This window comes from Taurulus bubalis, assembly GCF_910589615.1.
Source record: "Taurulus bubalis genome assembly, chromosome: 2".
NCBI lineage: Eukaryota > Metazoa > Chordata > Actinopteri > Perciformes > Cottidae > Taurulus > Taurulus bubalis.
The window spans coordinates 13719833-13745290 of NC_136590.1; the positions used below are offsets into that span (position 1 = coordinate 13719833).

Sequence of the window (25458 nt, forward strand, 5' to 3'; positions counted from 1 at the left end):
TGATGATTCAGATTACTGGTGCACTAAAACTTGTATCGATGTACACATGAGAATAAAATCCCGATCTATCAACTATCTTTCAACTTTGGTTTGAGATCCACAAACAAGACCACAAAGCTTTCAGTAGCATTGGCGGGATAGCTGGCTCTCTTTGGTCGAGAACTATTCTTCACCAGTATAGTTTGTATTGCAAATAGCTCTTTGGTGCTGTCTTCATCATATCACCTTTTTCCTCTTCCGCTCCCGCTATTTCCTGAGTTGTTCAGAGGCAGTCAGGGCACAGTGCCACTTGTCCAGGTAGGTGAGCCCTGCAGGGACACAGTCTGCGGTGAGACGGGTCGGAGCCGGCACAACTGAACAGCAGAGGCTCCTGCTGAAGGCCACAGTGTCGGCCCCAAGGGCTGTAGGAAGGAAACAGGTGGTTGGCTTCCTTTCCCATGCTGGAGCAGCCTATACTGAGTCTACAAAAGGGGAAATGAAAGTGCATTCATTTTCAGCTGCACACCGCACAAATGGCATGTTATATACACTATGCTCACAGACAATATAAAGGCCCATTCACAACTCTGAACTTGTTAAACTGCCTTTCACCCCATAACTGTACAGGGTGTGCCTGCTGATTTCTCACCTGGCGAACGCAGCAGGACTGTTTAGGTGGTGAAATAGAGATGGCTCACACACGAGGGAGGACCGTCGACACACACTTACGCATGACTGACCCAAGGGACCCAGGTGCACCCTTAGAGCACTTTCTGGTGGCCAAGTATTGACAGATTTACTGCAGAAATTCTGGAGGGATTTAAGAGAAAGAAAGTGGTCAATAGGGACAGTTTGAACCAAACGACAACAACGGAATCTGAAGAACGGGTCTCTTGAAATTCACCTAATTCAGAGATTAAGATCATGACACATCGGGAGTCTAATTGGGTAGAAGGAGCAACAAAAATACTTCAATAGGTCGATGGCTACATCTCTGTACCTGGTGAGCGATATAGCCACGAACCCTCTCCAGCATTCCCTCACAGGTGAACTCTCGGGGAGTGAAAGGCTTCACCTGCAAAAACATACGGCGCTACTGAAACTGAAAATTCTAAGATTACAACGTGTGTCTATATATATATATATATATATATATATATATATATATATATACATATATATATAGTATAACTGCTGGTTCTCCAGTCATTACCTCTGTGCGTAGAATGGCTCTGGTGGCCTCGCGTACATCAGTCTTGTTGGTCACATCTACGGTCCACACGTGAGGTTTTCCAATGAATTTCTCAGCATAAGGGTGCTGGGAGGAGATCTGTCATCCAAATGTATTGGTTATTATTTAATTTATTATTTATTGTCTTAAGTATTGTCTAAGAATTGATTCAAACATCATCATTATTTTCGTTTATCTACCTGTCTTGTGGTGGGCTTCCCTTTGTAGAAATCGTTGTTGTCTGATGAGTGTGGTGGGTGAAACCGTGGCTGCAGGAAGACACAGCCCAGGGCTATCGCCTCAATGGGTGCTGGTCCCTCATAGGGGAACCCAAGACCTACAAACACCTGAAAGGGAAGACGTGTTATTTTGCATCTTCATGAGGATCTGTCATAGAATATAAACAAGGCAGAGCAGGCAGGCAGGCAGGATAAACATGTCCGGACAGTGACCCATATGCAGCCACAATTAAGTCAAATATGATTGTGCCACAAATCTACTTAAGAAACAATAGATACACTTAAAAGATTATTTTATCTGACCTTGGCTCTGCGTAGAAGTCGTAGGAAGTGTTCCTGAGTCAGTAGGCCGTGGTTTCTGATGAAGCTGGGCAGATTAGAGGCGAGTCCTGGAGGCTGGTAGACTGTAGCGTGGGTTTCCATCTCTTCACTAATCACCTCCACATACTCAGATTTACCCTGACATATAAACACACACATAATTATGATGATTGATGATCTAAGACAGGATAAACAAAAGCACTAAGCTGTCTTTTATGAAAAATCTTCACTCCCTCTTTTGGTCATTTCACCTGCCACATGTAGTCTTGTTTGCCGTAGATGACTGCTATCCTGTTTTTCCTGTAGCTGTCCGGCTCCATCTCTTCCTTCCTCACCTCCTCCCTCGCTGCTTCCTCACTCACAAAGCCCAGGAAGGAGTTATCAGGAGTATGAGCTAGAGGGCAGATCACAGAGCACCGCAAATTACATTTTACTCTTGGACAATTACTGACAATACAGTCCAGAAATATTACAGATGAATAACAGTTGATATTCAAATTATGTGCGAGGAAAAAAAACATGCTGAGCAGTATAAATCAGCTGTTAAAGAAAGGTTGAGAGGTTAACCTCTGGTTGTTTAGATAGGCAGCTGCCACCCGGCTGGCCTACGACACATGAAAGAAGGTGTGAAAGATGAGTATTTACTTTAATAGGAATGTGCTGCCGGCAAAGGTGTGTGTGTGTGTGTGTGTGTGTGTGCGTGTGTGTGTGTGTGTGTGTGTGTGTGTGTGTGTGTGTGTGTGTGTGTGTGTGTGTGTGTGATTCTCTCCTGTCTCAAGGTATACTTGTTTTAAATACTTTTTGCCAAATCTTTTCTCATTCACAGCAGCACATCATTTTCTCCGGGCTCATTTTCAGCTCCATTTGTTCCCACATGTCTCTTACACCTGTCTAGGCTCACCTATCAGATTAGCAGAGGCATTCAGCAGCTAACTGATATGATCAAGGGCATGTGAAGCTGTGAAGGAATGAATTGTTTCTCGGTTTCAGATCTCTTGCTGCCTGTTTACAGTTGTGCTTCGTCTGCTTGTCTGTTTAGTATCCGTCCATCGTCTATCCTCCTCTTCCCCATTTCAACACAGAAGCATAAACACTCTTTTCTCAAGCTTCTTCTTTTTCTCCCCACTTCCTGTGACTTTGTTTCTCTTTTTCTTCCCTCTCCCAACCATCAGCTTACATTCATCCCAGTCTCCCCCTCAGCAGGACAAATAAACAGTGTTTCAAGCTGAGGCACGAAGAGTGGCTCTCGGCCCAGTGCGGCCAGCTTGCCTCCATCTCCCAGCAGGGTGGGAAAGACGACATAGAGAGGTGTTGGAATGAAAGCTCTGTCTGGGCACCACGTTTATTTAACCTTAGCTATTAATCCTCTCACTGTGAAGACGCTTAGAGATGTGGGTGTGAAGGATCAGTGCTGCGGCAGCAAAATATAAATATGTCTGTAGATGTGAGTTGAGTGGTAGGTCATGCTTCTCTGAATCAATGTACTGTACTGAGCTGCCATCATACCACCGTGTTTGCATGATTACAGTACAAACAATACATCCACACAGACTTACGGAACATGGTCATGTACTGCAGAGGCTGCAGTCCCCAGCTTCCCCACAGTGTTTTAAATCCATGACTACGCGCATAACTCCCCAAGTTAAAGGCTGGTTCCGTTCCAAAAGAGTCCAGGATTCTGAAGCGACACCTACGATAATTTTTTGGGGGTTAATATGGTTAATCACAACGTGTTTCTTGCATTTATACACATGGTTTGCAAATGTAACACTTCAATGTGTAACTTTTTGTCATCTTTGACAAGGCTGACAAGGATTTGGAATTTCATTTATGATAATCATGAGGTAAATGTCAGGGTTTATAAATATTTTCATCTACCATTTCATTAAAGGTTTTTATACCAAATAACATGAAACACACTTATGGCTCATTGCAAAGATGCAATATTATTTATAGAATATAGAACCGATGTACCGATATATGAGAGACATAATGATGTACTTAGAAAATTGTGGTTGTACTGGTAATGCAGGAAAGCCAGTCCCATGGCGCCGTGAAGGTGAGCAAGGCCATGGTAGTCAGTGTAGATGAGGTCAAAGGTCAGGGGCCTCTGGATTGGACAACTGCCTCGGCCTGGCGCAGCACCTATCAGGCTGGATCAGTCACAATAAACACACATCACACTACTTATCGCTCAGCGACATGGAGCATTCATCTTTTGACTCTACAAATCAATTAACTATATATAAAATAAAAAAATCTCATATGTAGTCAGTACTTTTAGAGTATACATAATATATATATAATATTGTGTGTAAGGTGAAAGTAGCTAGTGGACAATGGTGGTAACCTGTGGAGCAGTTGCTGTGAGGTGCTAAAGGTTAAGTTGTGACCCAGGATTGTCAGACAGGCGCTGAGGTCGGCCCACTGGACCAGCTCCCCTAGAGGACCCCCTCGATCCACTAGGGCCTCAAAACGCTGGCCAACACTGCCAGCCAGGGCCCCAGGATAAAGCAGCACCTGGAGGATGGGAGGTTATAAAGTCCTAAATCCATCTTTAATGGATGCCAACATGGCAGTTTTGGAGAGGCAGCAGTTCATAATGCATTCATTCTGATGTGATTCTCATGTGGCACCCTGGACATTTTAAGGGCTAACATTGTTTCAGAAGTGTTATTGTATTATATTGTGTTAGTACCTTGCCCCCTGACAGCATTAATTTCTGGTTATTATAATTTAAAATGGTTTGTGTGACTTGTGGACTTGCCTGCTTTCACCTGGAGTGGCTGCAGGACGATACTCGTTTTCACCATGTATATGTGTGTTGATTTCGGTCACTTTTGCAGTGTCATGTTTTGATGTTTAGTAATTGTTTTAGTGGTTTAGTAAGTGTTTTAGGTCTGAAACGGGAGAAAGCTAACTATTAGCCACGGATGCTAATCGCGCGCTAGCACACAGTACTTTGTTAGGCTATCTATATATATTTTTTTTTTTGAGGTTATGTGTTCACAGTTAATGTAACTCTTGTCTAAAATCAACAAGTTAGAGCAGTAAAAGATCGTTCAGCAACTAGCAGACATTGATTTGAGCTATATTGTTATATTTTTACAGAGAAGAAAGAAGAATTGAGCACAATAAATAAATATGGAACACACTAACTTAAATGAAGACTGGTGCCCCAGGATAAAGCAGCACCTGGAGGATGGGAGGTTATAAAGTCCTAAATCCATCTTTAATGGGTGCCAAGCAGTTTTGGAGAGGCAGCAGTTCATAATGCATTCATAATGAAAGTTGAAAACTAGAGTTTTGGTTATATTAAAACCTTTAAAAACCTAGGGCGGGAAGTGAGCAATTGTTATATAAAACTGTAAATCATAGGTTGTTTTATGATTTTTTTTTTAAAATAAAAACCCAAAACTGCTGTATTTGGATGTATTGAACACCAAAAGTAATATACAAGTGAAATATAGGGTTTGGTAAATGAGAACGTTCAAATAGCATTCAAATATCCCAAATGGAACCCAATGAGACCTCGCCTGAATTTTCTGAACTAAAACCCTCTCTTACTTTGTTCTGCTTCACTTTATCAAAGTCAACCTTTACAAAAAAGAATGTTCACATATTGTGCTATGATTTGGGAGAGGTTTAGACCTTACAGCTGCATAATTTCAAAGAAATAATCATCCTGAAAGTGCTTCTTTTCTAGGCGGACCTGAAACTTTTTCATTTTTGCTGTGTGTCATCTTCATTTACTCTTAGACTGATATTTACACATCTGAAGAAAATCTCACATGTGTAGCCTTCTATTATAACACCAACATTATTCAGATAGCCCTAGTGGTTGCAGAGATACACCCTTTTTAGTTTGGGTATGCAATTTGCGAGCAGAGGCCTAAATATAGGTGGGTTTTCTCAGTACACTAAACACCCTTTACATAAACATGGTCACACAGGCATGTTACTGAAAACCTCTAGATGTAAGGTCTTTGTGTGTATACCCTCATCTGGGTCGAGACGGTCTTGTTGCTGCTTTGCCTCATCCTCAGAGCAGACTGTATCCACCGCTCAGACATCCTTTCCACTCTAGACCGGATGAAGTTCATGGCAGGACCATTGCTGCTGTTGATGACCTCATAGAGTGGGCTCAGAGTTGTACGTATCTCAGCCTGTGTAAAATCATAATGTTAAACAAGGAGGCAGTGCAAAGTGTACATCAGATATAAATGATAGTAGAGTAGATCATGAGCTGAATAATTTGATAATGACACTCAATGGCTTTATCCTGTTGTGTTTGTACCTTTTCTGTGTAGGAGTGAGGTTGCTGGTGCCATGGCAGTGCAGAGTGGTTTCTTCCAAGACGAAAGGGACAAAAGTCCTCTATTTGGCTAAGGTATGTCAATATGGAGCAGGTGGTACCATCCACCCCATAAAAGGCATAACAGGGGTCTGACTGCCAACGAGCCCGCAGGAACTGCCAGAGAGACAGATGTTAAATCAGACAAAATAACGAGGCACATTTCTGGTGATGTACAGTATAAATAACGTAGAATATATGCATGCTACATCCTAATACCCATTATTTTAAAATGGTATTTCCATAATAAGCTCATATACTGTGAACTAAATATTCAACTTAAAACTTAAGGTAAAGACTTCAATGAAACCATAACATTGCGCATACAGTGTCATTAAGTTCATGCTACCACATATATTTCCACTTTCTCACCTCCACTTTCTCCGCACACACCGGATACGCACGATCCATTGGCACCTCACACTTCTCCTTGGGCCCTGCGGGTGAGATATTAGCCGTCACACAGTTTCTCTTTATGTGGCCATTTTGAATGCATCATTATGCTACATTCCTTGCTTTAGTAACAGAAAGCACATTGTGGAGTTAACTCAATGTGGGTAATGAAGAACAGTGGACAATAATTCTGATATACAACCTCTCAACTGAAATGTTCACAATGAATAGCAGCCATCAGCACGATGTATAGTGCTGCCATGCGTGTAAGAGGCATTAGAGTAGAGGCAGTGTGTTCTTAGAGGCCCTTTCCAGTAAACCCCCCACCATTTCTAGCCAATGTCAATCAACTGGAATGAACACACACACACACACACACACACACACACACACACTCTCACACACACCTGACCCACCTGCCTGCAACCAAACATACCCTTTTACAATGCCAGTCCTTGCCAAAATACGCAGTCCTAACTATGTAAAACAACATGGTAAAACAGAAAAGAGAGAAAAAAAGATAAGAAACCCCGAAGTGAAGGTGTGAAAGCCTAAAAACAGTGATACGCTATAAGAGCACAGCAAAAAAAAGAAAAAAAAGTGCTCCCTCTGCAAAAACAAGAGTATGAGTAGACAAGTTGGTGAAAGGGCTCCTGGGTAATTCAGTGGTATTTTATGGGTGTGAGGTAATGTGAGAGGAGGAGGGTAAGGGACGGACAGGCTGGTGATGGGGAGGCGTGTGTTTGTGTGCTTGCGGGTGGCATGTGTGTGCAAGCTGACAAGAGTGTACCCTCATAAATGCACAGTGTGGTGTGTGTGGCCCAAGCTTTATGAATTCCCTTTTTAGAAAGGGGGGTGAGCATGTAGCCACTCGTATACACACACACACACACAAACAAACAAACAAACAAACAAACACACACACACACACACACACACACACACACAATCCCTCACGTGCCAACCCGGGTGCATAACCCGACTCTCACCTGACACCTCTCACGAGGGTCGTGTAAATGTAAACTTTTTTCCTCCCCACGGCCAGTTGATCAGCACTGGCTCTGAGGGACTTGTTAAACTTCTATTCAAGGACTTCATTCCCCATAACCACCTGCACCCACTGCCCTTTAACCCCCCTATTCACACCCTCCATTATCACAGCTTGTTAATTTCACTGTGTGGTTAACCTCCATTGAGGCTACGAACCATGCATTTGGCTCAGAGTATCACACTACCACTGTAGTAAACCACAGAAAAGCTTACAGTTATTGAAGCTGGCAACATGTGGGGAGGGGAGAGTGTATTTATTTGGTGTAGCAGGAATGTTAAAGCATATTATATCTGGAACAAACCCTAAAATCTCTGTTTTGGCTTGGACAGTGAGCTGCTTCTAGTATTGTAAAATCAAAGCTAAACTAGGAAAGATTAGTATGTCATAGCCTAATACACATGTCTTTTCGGTCTAAATCTCACTGTGGGGCCCCAGTAAGTCTAGTCTAAACCACACAGATCTTCCATATCTGCGAAAATCAAATTCTGTGGTTGGGTACGTATGTACCCACATTACATGACAATCCACACTAAGATAGAAAACTCCTTCATCTAAAATTCTCTCTGTCCCGGGGAAAAGCTTGCCTCCTGATAGAGAAACTTGTTTTCCTTCACATCATAGAGCATCATCATGTTTAATGATATGTCTTTAAGTACAGATTTAGCAAAGACACTTGCTCAAAGCAGCTCTAAATGCAATGAACATGTATCTTACATTATTAAGGAGGTCAAATCAATCTAACCCCCTCCCAAAAAGACTAATACAACAGCACACATCAGTTAAGAGAGATTAGGTCTGGGCCTTACCTGTGTGTGGTCTGAGGTCATGTGACTGATGCTGCTGATGACGGCTGAGCTGGTCAAGCCTCTGAGACACTCTCTTCAGCTCCCTCTCCACCAAGCGAGCTAAGCCTTGCTGATCCTGTCTAAAGCTGGAAAATAAATCCCCATGTAACCACACTGCATGAACAAATACAATAAGTACAATACATAAAATATTCTGTTGTTCATGTGTTAATAGATACCTTTGCTGCAACAGACTGAGGTCATCTCTGCTCAGCTGGGTGACCTGACCTCTCTCTCTGCTCAGCCTCTGCACCTGAGTACTCAAAGCCTCCAAGCGGAGCGCCAGCCTACGAAAGCCAAGACCCCGCTGACCTGGGACATAAAGTATACATGGAATGTCATCTACGTACAGTATCATATTCTAACCCTTAACATAATGTTTAAGGAGTAGTACTTTGTATTATGTCATGGCAAATCTCGATGGGTTACGTAATTCTATTTTCTTAACCTGATCTGCTGCAAACGAAGCAGCAAATTATGGCCATGTGTATTTTCTATGTTGCATGTGGGGGGGAATGTCATATTTTTAGAGGCGCCGTTTCTTGAGGGACTTATTTATATGACGGATGAAGATGTAATAATTTCTGACAACAAAATATTTCTGTGTGTTACTGGAGCTTTGTGGTCATTTCACATTGCTTTGTGGTTTCAGAGTCAGCCCAAACACACACACACACACACACACACACACACACACACACACACACACACACACACACACACACACACACACACACACACACAGACAGGCACTTGCACTCATATCGACATACTGTATGTTTTTGAGGAAAGTTTCCACTGACACCTCCATGGCTGAAGGTTAAACTCAAGTTGCTGACTTGGCTATTTACAAACAGCACATTTACATTGCTTTTCGTCAGGTGCATTCATTAAACCCAGCGGTTCCCAACCTTTTTGGCTTGTGACTCCTTAAAACTATGCAACATCTCTTTATGTTGCAACTGGAATGACCTTGAAGCAGAAATTAGTTGTAAGCAGTTCAGTGTTTCTTAGCTTTTAGAGGCCTGAAGAGGGGAAAGTGTCCAATATTTTACGAAGAAAGAAACGACAAATAAAACATAATGTTGTGTATGTATTTTTCATGAATATATTTTAACATGTAAAATGTATCTTACCACCAGGTTTGAAACCATACCTAACTAATAATAAAGTGTATTCAAAGAAAGAGGTAGAGGAAAGAAACAGGTTTTTGTTTATTTAACATAAAGTACTTTCCAGTACCTCTTGTGTTGTGTTGACTAACTTGAAGTAGTGATGTTCACAGTAACACAGCCAGTTACCAGACATACCATTACTATAAAAACAATGAATGTGCATTTTAAAAGCCTGCTGGAGGGGCTTATAATTAGCTATTTGAGATGGCAGATCAAGAATGTCTTGACTGAAATCACCTGTATGAGGCAAGCAGGACTGTTAAAGAGAGATGCTGCCTGGGAATGAGGAATATTGAGTGTTTTATTGGAGGGGTTGCTGGTAGTGTGAGGGTTGCTTTGAGGTCAGAGTAAGAATCTCCTTGTAAATAAAGCTATAACCTGTGGTACACAGTAAAATCCACCAGACTGGTGATGTCACTTCATCACTGTTTGCTCAGCTGAATGTCAGGATATCATCATATGCACATGCAGGGGCCCTTTGGGCACAGACGCAATGAAAGATGAATGGGAGGGACGAGGTGGGATCTTGTAACAACTTAATGCCAGTTGTGTGAGATAACTATATGACCAAATCATTCAAACACTCGTAAATGTACGAATGGGTATGTGTGTGCAACCCTTGCTTACTTGTCATATCCATAGTAGAAAACATATTATTATTATTATTATTATCAGTAGTAGTAGTAATGATGATGATGATTATTATATTTTTTTAATTCAATATTATTATATTTTTAAGTTGTTTCTGCACATTGTCAGATCACATGGAGACAGAAATGTAAACAGCACAAAGCTCCTTATTATGTGTTTTCAAAACACAATAATATGTTTTAATGAAATTATAAACTTTCTCTATCTCAGAGCCATGACTTGGTCAAAGTAATGATGGCATGTCTTTTCGGTGGTTGCTGGATGGTGACTCGGCAGATTCTCTGTGTTCTTTTTATGTTATTCTGTTAATTGTTTGGAGCATGCGATGCTGTGTGAATGGACAATACAGTTTGAACTTTACCAACAGCTTCCCGCAAGTGGTATATTTTCCAACACAACTATTGCTGGATGGCTCTTTGTACACAACTCGTGGTGGGTCCATCAAAGCGCAGAGCAATTGTGGGTCTGTGGCTAAGATGCACCAGTGGTTGCTTAAAACAATTTTCCTAGAATTTGAGAAGAAAAGTATCGGATATTTAGATTTGAAAGTCTTATCGTGATTACATTTATAAAATGATTTATTTAAAGTCTGTCACAAAGTTGTTGTTTTTTTTCTGTCTTAAGTTAAGCCTGTGTATCTGGTTATTAGCCCTCCTAAGATGGCTACTTTTACTGACTGGAGAATTAAATCATGTGCATGAAAATTTAACAAATCTCCCCCTGGGGATGAATAAAGTATATATCTATCTATCTCTATCTATCTATGAATGGGTTTCTTAGCGGTTTAATTCAGAAGTGAATGAAGTTCCCTTGAATTAAGAAACTTCCAAAAACAAAGAAATGCAACATGAATCAGTATCTATATCATATTGTAATGTGTTCATCGAAACTGATCTCATGGAAAAATAAAACATCAGGAACTTTCAAATGATGTATTGTAAACACTGTTAAATACGAAGTCAAGTTTCCTGACAAAACCAAAAATAGACCCTTGAATGTTGGTTAGAGACCTCCTGAAGCCCCGAACACAGTCTGAGTCTCCTAGGCTTCTTGGAGAGCCACGGCGCCAGAGTATGCTAATTTATTTCTTGGATGCAAAAGAAAGAATGCTGAATTTAGGGAAAAACATACTCTGCAGGAGGTTGTTAACATTGCCTCTTCTTTGTAAACCAGGAACACAACTTTTGCCCAAACAACCCTGTCTCCTGCCCCTTGAATACCCTCCTTGAGGGAAACGTTTTAACCAAACAATTGAGTTGAACAGAGATCTTCGCCGCAAACCCACAAACGTCAGCCATATGGGAGGACCCACCGGGGATTGTGTACAAAGCTTCATCTAACAGTGGAAAGACAGTCAAATAAGGTCTTATCAACTAGAGATACACTTAATCTCTGCAAAATATAGAAGACTATACTGCCCTATTTCCCCAAGCAATGCTCAGTGTGAAAACGTCCCTTCTGGCTGAGATTATGAGATGTGTTTATGTTATTTATTCATGCAGTGTTGCTCAAACACCATCAAGGCTTACCTTGTTCCTCTGGTGACCTCCCCGCAGGTCCATCCCTGGCCATCTCAAGGGGCACCCAGAGGCTTTGTAGCAGCAGGGTGAACACAGACAGGCACAGGCAGAGCACCAGGCAACCACTAGAGGGCGCAATACACAGGGAAACCTCTTGAAACAGCAGCAAACAGCATCAAACAGCACACCAGTGGTTCTCAACCTTGTTTTTGCATGAATCAAGGTAACATAATGTATAAGTGGATTTTGTTACGATATACTGTCAATACTTAGGTTGGATATACCTCGTCGTGGCTTAAGATTTCAAGCATTTATCCATAACTTTAAGCTAACAATTTAACTAAAGCCACAAGCTGCAGATGACTCAATGTTTTTTAATGAAATCATATTTTCTATTTTCACAAATTGAGCTACAATCCTTGTACATGCCAAGTCTTATGCATCATGTTTTTATAAACAACTCCAGATATGTCGATGTTTACATGGACATACCATAAAAGGCCTGCCTTTAATAAATTGTGTATTTACACACCAGTTAAATCTTTTTTTTACTTGATTTTAAGAGCGGATCTGATGCAATAAAAACGTACAGCCGGACTTTGCCTTTTCGCCAGATACGTTGAGAATGTGGAGAACTTAATGGTTCCATGACTTCACGTGAGGACCCTGGTGTGTCAAAACAAATATCTGAAGCATGTATCTGCTGGCTGCTCACATGGGCTCCCAGCGTTGGTTTAACTGGGCCAGAGAGGGTAGCCACTGAGCTCTCACTTCCATCAGGTCAATAAACCCACCAACCTTTACCCAAATGAACACGGTGTAGCCAAGCTCAACTACATGCCCAATCCTACTGCCTATAAGGCCCCAGATTCAGATCCTTTCATGCATTTCATCAGAGCTGTCAAGGCACTCATCACTTTGGTTGAGGGGCATATACAGAATGGAAAAGTAGCAGCGCTGTAAAGTGAGATCATGATAAAACAGTATACTCTGTGATAGTTGGATATCTACTGAGGGATGTCCAGCTCCACGTATAAGTAAGATTACAACTATAATCAATTACTCATTGGGCTGAGCTTAGTCAACGAGCTAAACATTCACTGTGAGGTGTCACTCAGCTGTCAAAATGAGAACCACGTTTGCATTTGTTTTGCTTTCAGTCTTCTAAAGTAAATAAAGCACAATGCCTGTGCAGTATGCACACTTCGAGGCATGCAGAGGCAGATATGGATGAGGCATAGTGCATTAGTTTCTTTCGACTGTACATTTTTGCTACATCCTGCCACTGGTTTTACGCTGCTCAGCCTTACCTGCGTGGCCGCAGTGCAACATGCATGGCCCTCTGTTTACAGGATACTGGATCTCACTGTCAAAACAAGGACATTGCAAATCCCAGTAAGTTCAACATGCTTCATGAATGGATGATTATGCCTCGGGCAGAGAAAATCCTAATTGCTCAATTGTTACACAATTTTCTTTATTTTGCAAATGAATGGTCATGCATTTGCATTAGTTGATTGAGTTTAAAGTAGTGTTATTACCAGCATGTGTGTGTGTGTGTGTGTGTGTGTGTGTGTGTGTGTGTGTGTGTGTGTGTGTGTGTGTGTGTGTGTGTGTGTGTTCATTAACTGACAGAAATACTGAACCAAAGCAAAACCAAACTGCTGTTGCCCGTCAATGTGAGACAGATGCAGAGATGACAACAGCTCAGCTTACAAGACAAACCCGCACACGCACAACCACACACAGAAACACACATCCTCACCTCCTTGGGTCTCCGTCCCAACCTACTGGAGACCATCAGGCCTGTTTTCAAAACACAAGCTAGAAAAAAAAGAAATAAAGTTGGGGCTAGGAAGTATCTTGCCTCCTTTTTTGTCTCTTTCTCTTTCTTTCCCTCCTTATCTGGCCGTGTCTTTTCTCTGGCTCAGGGCCGATGGGTAGGCATCCTGCGGTTGTCAAGGTAACCTGACTCCCCTTTGGAGAAAACAATAGCAAGGGTGCTGCTGAGGCCTTTCACGGATACAATGGAGCCCACGCTATTGGGTAACAGAGTTTCTTTCAGTCGCGCTGGCTAGACTTAAGCCGCGCTTGTGAATTGATACTCAAGCAGGGAGCTCATTTAAATAGCTCAAATGGTGCAAACCTCTGGCCCTAAATGACACAATGCAGACAAAAGACAGTACAAATTTAATGAACAATAGTGAGCCAAACAAGAAAATACCCAGTGGAAACTTTCTAGATAACAATTAAAATTAAGTTAAGATGTAATTCTGACTTACTTACAGTAAAAGGCGATGTGTGAAAGAGAAACCATAAGCTATCAATAGGATCTCACGTTTTTGAAAGACAAGTGTGTTTTACTGACCGTCAACTGCTTTTATTTTAAGTCAAAAATACTGGTTAATTAAATCACGCACAACTTGCAAGTGGAAATGCCACACAGATTGACCACAGCCCGGATCCTCCCAGGTACCTGAGGAGGGCGCCAGAGTACCAAGGTGTCCTTGTAGAGAATCTGTACTGGAAGGCAAATAAGAAAAGACTGAGCAAAAATGTTTTCCACTGAAAAAAATCCAACTGGGAACACAAATTAAAGCAAATTAACTCTACAAAAACGAAAATACAAACACGAAAAAATTACAGAAATAAAAATGTTATTGTGATCTATTTAAATTTGACTTCAGGAGGACTGCAGATCACAGCATGCCAAAGCTTTCCACACCACTTAACTAATGAACAACATCCCATTTGGATAAAGATAGATAGGGCACTGTGTCATTGAATCAGTTAACACACAGCAATGATACAAACAGGGAGTGCACCCATTTATAGGCCATGAACACAATTAGCAGTGGACTTAAGGGCCCAGAAGCCACACCTATACCTGCCTCCACCGGTAAGCAGCGACTTTGAACCTTGATTGGCTAGTTGAGGTTAATGCTGAGGGGAGGCAACAGGAAGTCTACTGGTTAAAATTGGACTGTACAGCTCATCGGATCTATGACTTTAAGAGCTACAATTTAAAGATGATTACATTTATTATTATTACTCTGACTTGCACTCCCATCACATTTATGCTTATTTGTTCCTTGTTTTTGCTAATGTCTCTGACAAACAGTAAAAAAAGACACAAAGATACTCAATCAATTAAAACTGCATAAGACCAAAGAAAAGTAAGCAATTCCTCACAAGGTACATCATTTATTTTTACTAATTTAAATAATTGATAGATTAGCAACATTAGTATCCATCCAGTTGTTTGGATTAACCTTTAATTATAGCTGTGCAGTGCATCTGTGCCTTGGCCAAGGACAATTGCTTGGAGACAATAGAATTGCACCCTCACTTCACACAAACATCTTTCTGTGTGAAGTCAATTATCAAATTTCATTGTATGTTTATCATCTTAAATAAGTTAGTAAAACCCTGTTCTTATAGTGCATGTTTACAGGATACCACTGGATCTAGTCTAATTCTTATTCAGGATTGGTCTGATATGAAAGTATTGTTTCAGATCGTGATCTTGCGTTGTCTTATATATAGAATATGTATGTAGAGTGTGGGTATAAACATCTATGCCACCGTGCATCTGTGCACTAGTATGCATTAAGAGATAGGAGGATGGGGAGGGGTTACTGGAGTGATGTCACGCAGTGTGTGAGAGCATAAACCTCCATAAGCTATAGTCTCTCTTATCTCTTAACCTCCATAAGCTGTCTCTCTTTCTCACTCTCTCACTCTCTCACACACACACACACACACACACACAAACATACAGATTATCATGATCATGTGACATGGCTGCTGCTCTCGTCTTTCTAACCCACTGTGGTGCAAAATTGATTAATACAAGCTGTTTAAAGCAATCAGAAGTACCTTCAAGACACGACTCAACTCAAATCATGAAGAAGTCTACTTTTGTTTAATCAATGTCGAGATGTGGATGAATGTATCTTGTACTATTTTGATTGTGAAAGTAACTCCAGCTTCCAGTCAAATGCTGCTAAATCTTTTGCTAAGACTAAAATATTACTCCATCTCTATCAATACATAAAGCATATTCTTTATTCAGTATTGCAATACTAAGAAGTAAATGAAGACTTCAGCTGTGTTTAAGAGGGACAAGACAGGTCCGAACAACATTTTACCCTAAGTGGTTCTGGAAGGCAATGATGGCTCCACAATTTAATTATCAGTAATAACTGTCATGTGTTGGGGTTGTTGTGTTTTGTCGGTTGATTTGAGTACAAAGGCAGGGTTTGTTTCCCTTGCTAGGATACGTCCTGTCCTGTCTCAGTGCCACCACTTATTTGACAGAGCAAGTCTGCAAGTAAACAAGATAAATTAGATATTGTGATCTGCCATGCAACGTCTTCATGGTCACAGCAGTGTAAGTTGGCCTCGAGAAGTAAAGAACAGGCGTTTGGTGCACAGTATCATACTATTGTTTTGTGGTATTTCCATAACACTCAAGTATCTTCTGGTAGTTTTTTATTCATACACACTCTTTAAATTGTCAAACTGTTTCTCAGAGGAGTTCTTGTGAATCAACCAGAGCCTCCCTAGAAGTGTCAGTAAACAGTGTTCATGCAACCAGCCCACCTGAGCCCCTCGATGCAGCTTCAGCTGCACGCTCACAGACGCGGACCGAGATTGAAGGCACTGCGCATGCTCGAGGCAACTTCATATGAAGGGTGCTTCACGTCTCAAGACATCCAGGTAAGCGCAACGTCAGTTTGCTTGTTGACAGCTGTTCCGTGTTCCTGACGCCGGTCTTTTTTATTTTATTTACACGTTTTAAATGTACATCGCTTTCTCACCAATTCAAGCTGACATCTCTTCACATCAACACACTCCAAGACAGCCCGCGGACCAAATGATTAGTGGTAACATTCATGCTAGCTCACGTTAGCCAGCACATTGTATTGTGTTGTGTTTTGTGTGTGTGTTACTTTTGGTAGACTGTGCATTGGCTTCGTGTCCGTCTTGTCGTGTTGTCTGCGAGCTTTTCGTGTCTAAGGTTTCGTTAGCTCCTTGCACGCGCACTGACAGCAGCAGCTTGCGGCTAGCTAACGCTAGCAATGCTAAATTGGCACGTTTGACTGGAAAAGGGTGCATCAGATTTACTCGGGCGGTTAATGTTAAATACCCTGTGACTCGTGTGCACAGGCTGCTCTAAGCGCTGCTGGCTAGCTAACGGCAATACATACAAACAAGCAGCGGTCGTTGTACCGTGTGATGACACAGCTGTACCCGCGTATACTGTAATATACTGTAAACTGTCAGACACTGTGGCGTTGCCCAAATGCTGTGCTTGTGTCTTTGTATCTGCACTTGCTTAGCCTCTAAAGATAACATTACAGTCCGTGATTCGCCTCCAGCAACGTTACCTAACCACATCTGTCCAGTCCTGCAGAGGTCAGTTGAATGTGCACGCTCCAGCCTCCTTCTCCGTTCATTAACGTCACATTAAGTATTTACATTTGATTCGCAATATAAACCTCTTATTTGGATATGTAACTTATTGCATCCGATGTATGAAAACGACTATTTATTTTTTTAAATAGCATACTACTCCGCTCTGCAGGACCAGAGCTCCAACAACCCTTGGACCTCTGTTATTTGCCAAGCCTTCCTGTACAGTACACAAAGTTAATTTGTCAATTGTGGGGGTACGTGGCCCCAGTTTAAATTATCGGCACTAATGTTTATGGGATGGCCTGTTGAACCTATGGGATGGCATCTTGAATTGCCTGAATGTTATCCTCTTTTATACATGATGGGTTGAGAATATATATTGGTATTGTCTGATTCTGAGAACGTATTAAATTCACTAAAATGTCAAAGAGGGCTTCAGCCCATTCAGTTCATTTTGCTGGTCTGGATTTCAGTTTACCTTTGGCAAATTACATCCTGTGCTACGGTAAAATGGCAATATCTAAGTTACTTTGCCCTCAAAGTAGGGCAGTTAATCTCTACACAGTCACCATAAATGCTTCCAGTTATTGTGTTGGTATGCACCTCCATGTGACTTGTTGGAAGGTAATGCGGATTGATCTGATGATTTTATGACTGTCATTTTTAGTATTTTGCAAGTGATCTTTGAACATGCATCTCCATGTGACTTGTTAAAAAACAAGTGTGACATGATTTGATGAGGTATGACAGTAATTATCAGTACACTGTATATTAATCATAATCTTTGGACATGCATCTCTGTGAATCTTGTGGGTAAGCGGAAATGATCTTGTTGTACAACTGTCGATTTCTAAATATATTGCCAGTCAACTTTTACAGCATACACAATTTTTGTATTTCTCTCACCACCAGCAATCCCCGTTGTTTTGTGCAAATGTGTGCATCACAGGACATCTGAAGTTGTTTTGTGGCCGTCATATGGTATCACTAAGATAGCGTTACACTCCATTCCATTCAAGGGTTTTACTTGATTTGTTTTTGCTTCAGATGAAATGCATGATGTACAGTACATGCTCTTTTCCCTTTGAAGATCTTAAGAGCATAGATCTGATTAGGGAAATTTGCTAACGTTGTTTCACAGTACAGATTTATGCAATACCTCCCTTCTAACTTGCAGCAAATCACCTCTTATGAAAACAGATATACATTAGTATGTCTCTTTGTTCTAAGTCTATGTAATATCTTCAACTAATTGATATCATATTTTAGGAGGTGGCCAAGTATTTAGGAACAGTTAGGCTTGTAGGGACATGTTGGATTTTGTAGGTCAAAGAGAATTTAGAACTTGTTTATTTTTCTTAATTTGATACTGCTCAGTGTGAAACATACATAGATCATTTAAGTTTGGTTTTTTTTTAAGCTCTGGTGCTGCTGACAGTGACAGATTGTTTTAATCTCTTATTTTCTCATTTGTGTCTTCCAGTAACCATCATGGACATTTAAGAAAAATAGGCTGCTGTGTGGAGGACAGAAAGTTAGCAATACCCCGGAGCGTCCCTCCTCTCTTCCGACTCAGGCAGACAAGCACGTTTACACCACCATGGCTGAAGAAGACTATGGTAGCTTTGTGGACTGGAATCAGATGGGGGATCTGGCCAAGAGCAGCGGGCCCACCAAGGTAGACTGTAAGGACCTGAAAGAGTTCAAACAGATGGCTCGGCAGGGTTACTGGGCCAACAACCACAAACTACGAGCACAAGTCTACAAGCAGCTCATCAAAGACATTCCCTGTCGTACAGTTACCCCAGATGCAGAAGTATATCGTGACATTATGGGGAATGCAGCGTCTAAGAAGCCCTCCTCCCACATCCCACTTCCAGAGTTTGTGGATGGAAGTCCTCTGCCACGGTACTGCCTGAAGGCAGAGGCAGTAGCCTCAGCCCATCAGATTATCAACTGCGTGGCCGGACAGTTTCCAGATATCTCCCACTGCCCGTCACTACCGGCTGTTACTTCATTGCTCCTGCACTTCAGCGTAGACGAGGCTCAGTGTTTTGAGCATGTCAGCCGCATGCTGGCCTGCAACGAGCCAGGCAAACGACTGCTGGACCAGACTTTCCTGGCCTATGAGTCTAGCTGCATGACGTTTGGTGACCTGGCCAACAAGTACTGCACAGCTGCCCACAAAATGATCGTGGCCACAGCCCAGGATGTGCTTGAAGTCTACTCCGACTGGCAGCGCTGGGTGTTAGGTGACCTGCCTTTCAGTCACATGGTCAGGGTCCTGGACATCTACCTGGTGGAGGGCTACAAAGTTCTCTTCCGTGTGGCTATAGCCTTGCTCAAGTTCTATCGCAAGCATAAAGCAGAGGGAGGCCAGAGCAACCAGCAGCAGGATTCAAGCAAAGTTAAGGAGGACATTCAAGCTTTCGTCAAAGGCATTGCCTCCACCGTCACACCAGAGAAGTTGCTGGAGAAGGCCTTCTCCATCCGCATGCTTAGCCGTAAGGAGATCACCCTGCTGCAGCTCACAAATGAAAAGTCCCTGCAGCAGAAAGGCATCACTGTCAAACAGAAGCGGTATAGTCAATAATCACATTTTTACGTGGTGAATTGTGAGCATTCTGTTGCCTTTTTATTTAGAAAGTAGGCTGCTTCTTTTGGCTTTCCTTGGCACACCTACTGTATATCTAGCATCAGTAAGGACATGGAATCCATCACATGGAAATCTTACTGGTACACGTCTGTAATGTTTTTTTTTGTCATTAAGTATTATCTCTGTTGATAGTTTATCTCTGCTGGTTTTATTTCATTTAAAACTCACATTGACAAAAATGTCCTGTTCCTTTTCAGCTCTATTTTCTAGCATGCTCTGGGTAATGGTTTGAGTTGCTTTTGCATCCTTGACTCACATAATGTTCTTGTGTCTTCTTCATTTGGTTTCTGTCGTGTCTTTCCATCCACCATCTGCACTTCACTCCTGTGTTTACTACATTGGTTATTTCACAGTTCTAGGTGGGTTTTCTTCTCAATGCTATTCTCCAGATCCATCTTTATTTCTTACAAATAATACTCATTTACTTTCAGGTTTATGCATCACCAACTATGTGAACTGCCTCACATTCTCTCTATCTCTTCCTGTGTCTGTGTTTCTGGACGTCTCCAGGCGGAACGTGCAACTGGCACTTAACCCTGACACGTTCTCCTCTGAGATTGTCAGTGCCAAGGAGATGCGGGATATCTGGTCGTGGATCCCTGAGCGTTTTGCCCTGTGCCAACCACAACTCCTCTTCACCACCTCCACCCATGGTTGCAGCCTGACCAGGTACATTGTCCAGGGCTTACCTCAATATATTAATTCATATTAATTGATTTAGTTTTGTGCATCTTTGCTGAAACCTGTTCTGTAGACAGAAAGTGTCTACAGTAACCAGCAGGCTTGCAATTGTGGAATTAAGAATATTTTTGTCCTATATTTAAACAATGCCTGTACGTGCACGTGTGCCTTTAGTAAATCTACAAACAGAAAGTTGAATTCATAGACTCAATATAAAGTGTTTTATAAAGTTGGTTGCAATGAATTCAACTATTACATTTTCCACCAGATTCTACTCTCATTGTGAAGGCTACGAACCCACTCTGCTCCTCATCCGGACCACAGATGGAGACGTAAGCAACACAGACGGCAAACACTCTCATGATGTTGGAGAGGGCCAAGGATGCATATTATTGTGCTGTAAAATGTGTACATGGGATATGATGACATCCTGATATAATGCAATCAGATATTTCTCAGGTATATAGACTTGGGTTTTATTCTTGTCTTAAACTCTATGGAGGTCAAAGGTCACGATCACACAGGTGTCATGTGATTGGATTATCGTGCTCCATGGGGTTCAGCACGAACATTGGCCGTTTACAGAAAGCAATCGTCCACTCGAATGAATGTATTCAACTATTTTCGAGAAGGATGCCATTACAGATGAGCAAAAAGAAAAATCCACTGATGCATTTTGTGGGGGGCGGTTTGGGTTTTTTTTCTCAGGTATGTGGAGCCTTCCTGTCCACTGATTGGGAGGAGCGGAAGAGAGGAGGCAACAAATTGAGCTTCTTTGGCACAGGGGAGTGCTTTGTCTTCAGGGTGAGTTCATATTTACTATCTAGACTTACTATCTGTCTTGTTTTTTTTTTATTTAGATTAACTTTGATGGTTTTCTCGGGATCAATTGAAGGGAGAATGTTTTCATTTTGAGCATATAGCCACCAGAGGGCACCATCTGCTTTGTTTTCACATATTCTGGATTTCAATGACAGGCTCCCATTGGGAAAAGCTGTCACAATTCACCAAACTGGCATTGCCATGTCTGCAAAAACAAGCACATATCATGGTCTTGAAGCGTTGCTGCTTTGAGCTTCGATTCTAACACCTGGGCTAGAAATGGCAGAACAGACTGCCGCTCCAATGTCTTGTGTATGAATTATTTATTGGGTAGCTGTGTTGACGCACAGCTGTGGGCTGTCTGAGCTAGAAAACACCGTCATCTCACACACTAATACTTAAGCACACACAGATCGGAAACTCCTGAAACTTGATCCAGTAGTATCTGCCCTGGCCGTCACCTGACACCACCAGGAGAAAATGGAGGACTGATGTCAATCAGATGTTTTAAATTGATTTATTTCATTTGAGCCTTTATTTAAACAAGTAGTCCCATTGAGGACATGATCTATTTTCTATTAATAAATGTACAGTTAAATGTTTGATGCTCAGGTGAGTCATTGATAATGAATGGCTGTTTCCCTTGTTAGCTGAAGCCAGAGATGGAGCGTTACGAGTGGGTGGTGATCCGCCACCCTGAGTTGGCCTCCTCGAACAAGATTCAGGGCCAGGAAGACACAGCCTCTTCTGAGGGGCAAAACTCGGACAACAATGGCTTACAGCAGCCAGAGAAACCTGTTGGAGACCTATCGCCCTTCCTCTCTGCCCGCCACTTCAACCTCAACTCCAAGAATACTTCCATGTTCATGGCTGGCAACTTTGACTCCATCATCGTGGGTGTGTGGATTCGTATTTTATATTTTGGGCCTTTCTGTTTCCTTTTTAATGTGGTATTTTCCTTTTTCTTAACACATGGGATCACATGGGATTTTTATTGTTGACCTTTCATCCCATTTAAAACTATGATTTGATTTTACAATGTACTATAACAGTAAAAAACTATTTGCAGATATACAGTCTTCAGTTTGTCGAATCTTATACAAAGTGTCTGCTCTTGTGTCTGATCAGGAGGAGGCGACGGCAACGCTCTCTACATCGACTCTGAGCTCAACCACGGACGCGCTGGCCGGTGCGCCACCTTTGACAACCCACCCTTGTGTAATGAGAGCTTCCAGGTTGCACTGCTAGAAGTGTGGGGCTTCCAGGACGCCATGGCCTCATAATAGTGTACACGTAAACATGCATTACACATGTAGACACATACAAGCATAGACTACTGCGCATATTCATGCACACACATTTTAACACTTATATTAAAGCAGAAAATCTTGACGATGTCCTGCAAAGTGTTAGAAGTGGAAAACAGAGGTTTGCAAACAGAATAATGTCCGTCCTACAAATTCATATATGAGCAACTATTTTTTATTTATTAATGCAGTTCATCCAAATTCAACATGTGAACAAAAGGTGATATTTTGTTTTTATTTTTGTAATTACAGATATGTATTATGGTGTGCTACATGTTAACTTGTCCGGTAACAAGAGGAAAGCCCATATGAGGTTAATTTAGGTCTTTTTATGTCTGCTGTGTCGCGTTCATGCTGAGCTGAAAACATTTCAGTTTCTGAATGTGTATTCAGTCCTTTATGTGCTGTGCTTCAGCTCAATCTGCCAAATGTACCGTATAGCTGTCTCTGCGGTCCTTAAAAAATATTAACCAGGCCATAAGGTTTGAGATAAAAAATGTGTGAAGTCAAGTGTTGATTTGGTGAGATCTGTTTTTTCATGTTGAAACTAAGAAGAACGCAGTGAAGTTCCAGGTCAGCTAAGTTCTCAGTTAAGTCCGAACTCATTTCCCCAACTTTGATTTGCTGTACATATGTGGGAGATCTGCTGATGAATTAATGTGGTAAATGTTTGTGGATATCAGTGGTGAATTTGAGTGTTGCCATTTTGCACCATATCTCAAATCTTTCTTTTGAATGAGTGGCAATTCCTCCTTTTTTTTTTTTTTTAAGTATATGACGATTCATGTGAATACAAAGTACAAACTTTTGAAAAGTGAAACATGTTTTTGGTTTACAAGTAATGAAGAGCGAGGCAGTTTGCTCATTCTCCTCTTCTTACCCTTTCCTGCTACTGCCGTCCCTTGTAGTGTGAAGACCGTCACAAAAGAAGTCCAAAATTGTGCCGTGTTGGCGAGGTGTCGTTGGAGTTATACACCCTGTTTGTATCTGGATGTTCAAACCTGTGAGACGTTGAGTAAATACAAATGTATCTTACGTGTGAAAATACAGCAACATGCTTACAGTAGAGCAAGTGACTTGGTCTTTGTTTGTCTGATTGCTTTTCTTCCAAATCTATCACGTCTCTGTCTTTGCAAATAGAGGGGGACATTTCTTCAGACTGTCACAGAGGTGTGCCAGATGCCTTCTAAAGTCTGCTATCCCCCTGTATCGTGCTCTACTCCAGCTCATACGCCTGTTAAACAAATTTACTGTGATGACAAATGTAAAAAAAAATACACTTTGTTGAAATAGTATTGTGAAAATCCATGTCATGCTATTATTTTCATTGAATTGAGGACTAATACCCAAAACTAATGCAAACTGTATGTTTCCAATTTAAAAAAATGTAAATATCTTTTCTTCAATGAAAATGTGCCTATTAGTCAGAAAAACCTCTAATTTAAACTAAACACTAGTTTTCAGTAAAAACATGAAAGGTCTAACACTAACTGTGTGACTCCTAAACCACTCATGCACACTTCTATTTTTGTTCGGATGTCTGCTCTTCGTGGAAGCTGACAGTGAACAGCATGACTGGAAATATTTAACAGAGATGAGTCAGATATATTTACAAGTATATATACGTAAAAGTCTCCCTCCATAATCTGCTTTACAGCATAATTTATTTTGTCAAATTTCTATAACTTGTTTAAATTTGTTAAACAAAGTGCACATTTCACAACTGATATCTTTTACTAAAAGGTGTTTTAAAATGTATGGCCAATTCATTTTCAGTAGGTACGGCACAAGCTAATGCATCTGCAGCAATTTAGTATCTTAGATGGCAGAGTGTTGGAGTAATTCCTTCTTTACAGTAAGTGGTATTAACTCCGTGCAGCCATGGCTGTGCTGTTTATTCAGGATTCACACTCTGCTAATCGCACATGCACTTCTATATTTAGCTGCTCCTTTGGGTGTTGGTCTGGCGCATCTCCTGAAAACCATGCTTTCCAGCCTCAAGGAGTAAGAGGCTTAAATCTTTAACCCTACACTGAGATGGGACTCTCCTTCACCAGCCCCCGCCAATCAGATAACTAGGGGCTGTGGACGGGGATTAAGACGCAGACTAAGGAGGTCCTGACAAGTATTGATTTGTCTCACAGACTGAATATTTAAATTCTGGTTATTGGAATGCTCAGTAACCTTTAGATCCTTGGCCTTTAACACAGAGTTGGACTGTCTGTTGATGAAGGAAATGACGGATCTAAGTCTATAATCACAGTTTAGTGTACATTCTGATTCTGGTTCTGATTCATGACGGCTGGCAAATGGTTGGCTGTGCATTAATGGATGCTATCTTGAATCATGCCCTTGTGATAATTTCTCACATAGTTCCTTGTTTCCCTTCCTTAAAGCACCATCTCAAAGACCATCCTTCAAAAATATCCTGTGCTCTCATACTCTCCTTTTCCAACCTTGATCAGTACCACTGAAGGACAAAAACACCCAAAACAAACGGGACACAACAATGTGTAGATATAGGCTATCATATTGCTATGTATGTCAAATGAGATATGTATCCCAGACCGGAATATCATAAACTAAACTCAACAGAAAGGCTAAATACCTGTCTACCCAAGAGGCAGCATGTTCAGTCAGTCAGCAGGGAGAAAGAAAATCATTTTATCTCATTCATTGTGACCTTTTTGTTTTTAATGCATCACTACACACACACGCACACAGACACGGACACGGACATGCATGTATCATCATCATCATCATCATCATCATCATCATTCATGGCTCAAAATGATCGTTTTTCATTGTATAA

The 25458-nt window shown here is 41.4% G+C and overlaps 2 protein-coding genes across 2 annotated transcripts; one reads left to right on the top strand and one right to left on the bottom strand.

The window, feature by feature from the left end:
- Positions 1 to 262: 262 nt before the first annotated feature.
- Positions 263 to 13095, bottom strand: LOC306753807 (alpha-1,6-mannosylglycoprotein 6-beta-N-acetylglucosaminyltransferase B-like; the record flags this gene model as incomplete). The annotated part of the gene is made up of 17 exons (XM_079237724.1): positions 263 to 461; positions 629 to 789; positions 980 to 1054; positions 1193 to 1309; positions 1411 to 1557; positions 1753 to 1908; positions 2022 to 2164; positions 3327 to 3460; positions 3792 to 3923; positions 4121 to 4290; positions 5769 to 5936; positions 6068 to 6241; positions 6497 to 6561; positions 8375 to 8499; positions 8593 to 8725; positions 11769 to 11884; positions 13070 to 13095. The coding sequence occupies 17 exons, from the start codon at positions 13093 to 13095 to the stop codon at positions 263 to 265; spliced, it is 2241 nt and encodes a 746-aa protein (XP_079093850.1).
- A 5685-nt stretch (positions 13096 to 18780) lies between these two features.
- Positions 18781 to 22622, top strand: tbc1d24 (TBC1 domain family, member 24; the record flags this gene model as incomplete). The annotated part of the gene is made up of 6 exons (XM_079214140.1): positions 18781 to 19760; positions 20347 to 20505; positions 20786 to 20849; positions 21226 to 21321; positions 21990 to 22236; positions 22468 to 22622. 6 exons carry the CDS (start codon positions 18781 to 18783, stop codon positions 22620 to 22622), a joined length of 1701 nt encoding a protein of 566 aa, XP_079070266.1.
- Between the last annotated feature and the right edge of the window lie 2836 nt (positions 22623 to 25458).